The sequence below is a fragment of the Austrofundulus limnaeus genome, unplaced genomic scaffold (genome assembly GCF_001266775.1).
Source record: "Austrofundulus limnaeus strain Quisiro unplaced genomic scaffold, Austrofundulus_limnaeus-1.0 Scaffold76, whole genome shotgun sequence".
In the NCBI taxonomy this organism is placed as follows: domain Eukaryota; kingdom Metazoa; phylum Chordata; class Actinopteri; order Cyprinodontiformes; family Rivulidae; genus Austrofundulus; species Austrofundulus limnaeus.
In genome coordinates this window covers 1,635,140-1,638,734 of record NW_013952478.1, presented here as the reverse complement: position 1 = coordinate 1,638,734, position 3,595 = coordinate 1,635,140, and the positions used below count along the sequence as shown (strand labels likewise).

Genomic DNA, 3,595 nt, shown 5'->3' with positions numbered 1-3,595 from the left:
AGCGTAATATGTAAGTGTAATAAATCAATAAACTTTAATTTTTTTAAAGAATGTTTAACAAAGTGGACTCAGTCTAACAAAAAAATGCACTTGAATAAAAAAAAAAAAACAAAGAACAACAAAATGTAAATTAAACACCACACACAACTAAGACAGTAAATAAACAATATTAAAGAGCAGCATCTCTTTAGAGATGAAGCAAACTACACAGCATGGTGAGGACCCACTGTTTCTTATGGGGACATAAGCCCAGTTCATATCCTATGTAAAGTTTAGGCTAGGTTTAGGGTCAAATGGTAATAGAAAATACTGGTAAATGAATGAAAGTCAATGCAAAGTCCCCATGAGGATAGAAGAACAAACGTGTCTATGTGTGTGTGAGGAGGGGACAGTCAGTGAGGAGACAAGCAGAGCGCTGCGGGGGAGGAAATCAGACGTTCAGAGTTTTCCTCATGAGTTGTTGGGACAGCTACAGTTTTTTTGGGGTGTTTTGTTAAAACACTGATGGTGCGTTTAAGTTTCCTGTTATTTTTGGGAGCTACAGGTAAAGTCTTGACGTCGCAGGTCTGGGGGAGTTTCAGCCCCCACCCCTTCTCCTCCTCTCTCTGTGTCTCCCCGCAGCGAAATTCAGGCTCTAGTGATCCGACACTGCAGCAGCCACGTTCTGCTTTGAAACGTTTCTATAGTTTATTGCTACGAGCTCTCATGCTAACGCGAGAGTTGACTCCTCCCGACACTAAGAAAACAGGAGGGGAGGAGTCAGCTGAGCTCCTTTGTAGCGGAGCACAGAGAGGGAGAGAGACGAAGTAAACCAGCAGGAAAATGAAACTTATCGTCATTTTTTTTTTTTACCGACCTCAAAAAAAAATATCGTGCAATTAAATGATTTATTGACTATCGCGACAGGCCTAGCAGGGGGCTGGGTCTTTTAAAGACATGTCTACGTTTGACTTTTATTTTTTCTAAAATCACAGATTTCTGAGTCAGCTTCAGGTGCTTGTAGTTAATATCTTGTAAATTTAACCAAGTGTTTCAATGCCTTTTTAAATTACGCAATAACTTTACTGGAGAAACTTGTCAGTTTGGTTAAAAAAAAACAGTAAAAATATATATTTTTTTTTCTGTGCAAAGAACTTCCTCTGCTAAAATGTTTTTTCAAATAAACATATCAAAGCCCCTCAGTTGAAAACACTAAAATGATAGAAAAGATGTTTAAAAACCTCTTTCCTCCGAAAGTCTTCAGTCTTAAAAACACTAAACTGTAACTTTTAATAAGGTCATGTACACAGTATATTCCCATTTAAATAAAAAATGTTTGACCTGGAAGCAGAAAGCTTATGGATGGATGTTGGTTTTTGATCTCTGTTTCAAAGAGGATGAGGAGGAGAACGAGGAAGTTCTCCTCAGGCAGCTCCTAAAACTGTTAACCTGCTGGCTGAGAACATTTGTATGTACTAAACTTTGTATACATAACAATATACTTATTAAATCACATTTTAACTACCCACACACACACGCTCATGAGAGGACACCACGCCACTACAGTTAAAAATAATCCTAGGGGAAACCCTGATTAACCTTTCCATCCTTACAGCCATGCTATTTAAAATGCTTCACTTTAATATTATAGACTGTTTTGTTATTGGAAGGTCTTCAGTTTCAGGAGTCATTGCTGGTAAATGTTTCAGATGACTGAGAAACAGGAGGAACTGAAGGCTTCTCAGGAGAAAAGCAGAGTCCTCCAAGAGGAACTTGCAGCATTTAAGAGTCAGATGTCAGAACTGCAGAGCAGCAGAAATGAGGAAGAAAGAAGTATCCAGTCTCTCCAGTCCAAAATCCAGGCAAGACTAAAAAAATTAAAAATAACACAAATATTACATAAATGGTGACGTAATCACATTTGAACTTTTAATATGAACGAATACAGTGCATTTTTATAGAAAGCAAGCTYATTCAAAAGCAGATATTATGCTATTATATCTACTTTGAAATGCATTGTTTCATTGTCAGTGATTTTATCTCTAACTCAGATATTGACTGAAGAGCTGGACTCGGTGAGAGCAGTTGGAGTCCGTCTACTGTCTGAGAACGAGGCCAGCAACCAAGCCCACACTGAGGAGGTGGAGAAGCTGCAGAGCAGAGCGACGTCTCTCAGTGAGGAGCGAGATCAACTGCAGCACATTCTGGAGGGACTGAGAGAGGAGACGCGGCAGCTCCGAGCAGAGCTGGAGGACAGAGAAACTCTACAAGCTGAGGTTTGTGTTAGAAAGCATGTGGTTTGAGTTAAAATGGAGAAATGAACAAGGACAATCACTCAGTTTTAACTAGAAATGTGGGAATGAGAAGCAATCCCTGTAAGGAGATTTGAAAATACCTCAATAGACAAGTATCTGAAGTTATTCTGTCCACAGTTGACAAGTGAAAATAAAAAGAATTAAACTTTCACAAGGCGACAACAAATAATTTGTTCTGAAAGAAAATCGTTTTCAGTAGTTGACTGAAAGTGAGTATATCATTTCAGAAATGCTGTTTGCATAAAGTAGAAGTGTATGACATATCGGTGACAAACATTGTTTGTCTTTGCATCAACAGATGACTCGGCTGAATATGGATCTCCAGACTGTTACTCAGCACAAAAAGCAGCTAGAAGATTATCTGAAGGAGTCTGTGGAAAAGGTGAGGCCTTTTCTGTACAACCTTTTGCTTCTGTTGTCTTTTATGTTGACATTTGGGCCTTTTGAATTAAAAAAAAAAGTCATTTTTCCTGCTCCTAAAGTAAATTGCACAAATTATTTTTTAACAGACTGAGGATTTGGTGAATAAATTGAAGCAAGTTGAAGCAGAGAGAAATGCACTGCTGTCTAATGAGGAGACCATTCATCAGATCCACACAGAGGAGATGGAGAAGCTGCGGAGCAGAGTGACGTCTCTCAGTGAGGAGCGAGATCAGCTGCAGGAGCTTCTTGATGGACTGAGAGAGGAGAAGAAGCACCTTGGAGCAGAGCTGGAGGATAAGATACAGATGGTACGCATTTCCAATGACAAAGCCACTGATTATTTGAGAAAAACAACTTAAACGAGCTTCACAGCGAACGTCAAAACTTTAAAAGTACMATCGGTGATTTTGTTCATCTAATTGCAGATCACAGCCACTCAGGAGAAGTTAGAACAGCAGGRACAAAGGAATCTACAGCAGCAAACTGAGCGAGATGAACAAGAGGCCATGCTGAAACTTMACGTAGGTTAACATTCTTTTTATTTCATTTCTTTGAATATGTTGTATGTTCCGTTTGGAGTCGATGGTGTTGAGATCTGTAGTCAGTGAAGTGAAGTTTCTGGGTGTCATCGTAGATGAAAAGCTAACATGGAAAAATCRCATTAAATAAGTTTAAGAACAAAAATAGCTAAATCCTATTGGAGTATTGTATAAAGTAAGAGAATTATTCAATGAAAAAGCTCTGTTTATGTTGTATAATGCTATGGTTGTTGCACATTTAATTTACTGTATTGAAGCCACTCTGGGGTGAAGCATGCAGGACAATTACAAGTCCTTTTATTTTACTGAAAAGAAACAAGAATTATCACTAGAAAACAT

At 38.5% G+C, this 3,595-nt stretch overlaps 1 protein-coding gene across 8 annotated transcripts in view; it reads left to right on the top strand.

Moving 5' to 3' along the window:
- The window catches only part of cenpe (centromere protein E), a 26,246-nt gene that overhangs the window by 15,168 nt on the left and 7,483 nt on the right, over window positions 1-3,595 (top strand). For 5 of the 8 annotated variants that reach the window (XM_014011103.1, XM_014011100.1, XM_014011106.1 and 2 more), the window contains 5 exons: window positions 1,689-1,841; window positions 2,031-2,255; window positions 2,593-2,676; window positions 2,804-3,025; window positions 3,143-3,238. In XM_014011103.1, coding sequence (XP_013866557.1) covers window positions 1,689-1,841; window positions 2,031-2,255; window positions 2,593-2,676; window positions 2,804-3,025; window positions 3,143-3,238 — 780 coding nt within the window. The remainder of the gene's footprint in view (window positions 1-1,688; window positions 1,842-2,030; window positions 2,256-2,592; window positions 2,677-2,803; window positions 3,026-3,142; window positions 3,239-3,595) is intronic. The other 3 variants (XM_014011105.1, XM_014011102.1, XM_014011101.1) reach the window with 2 other exon arrangements.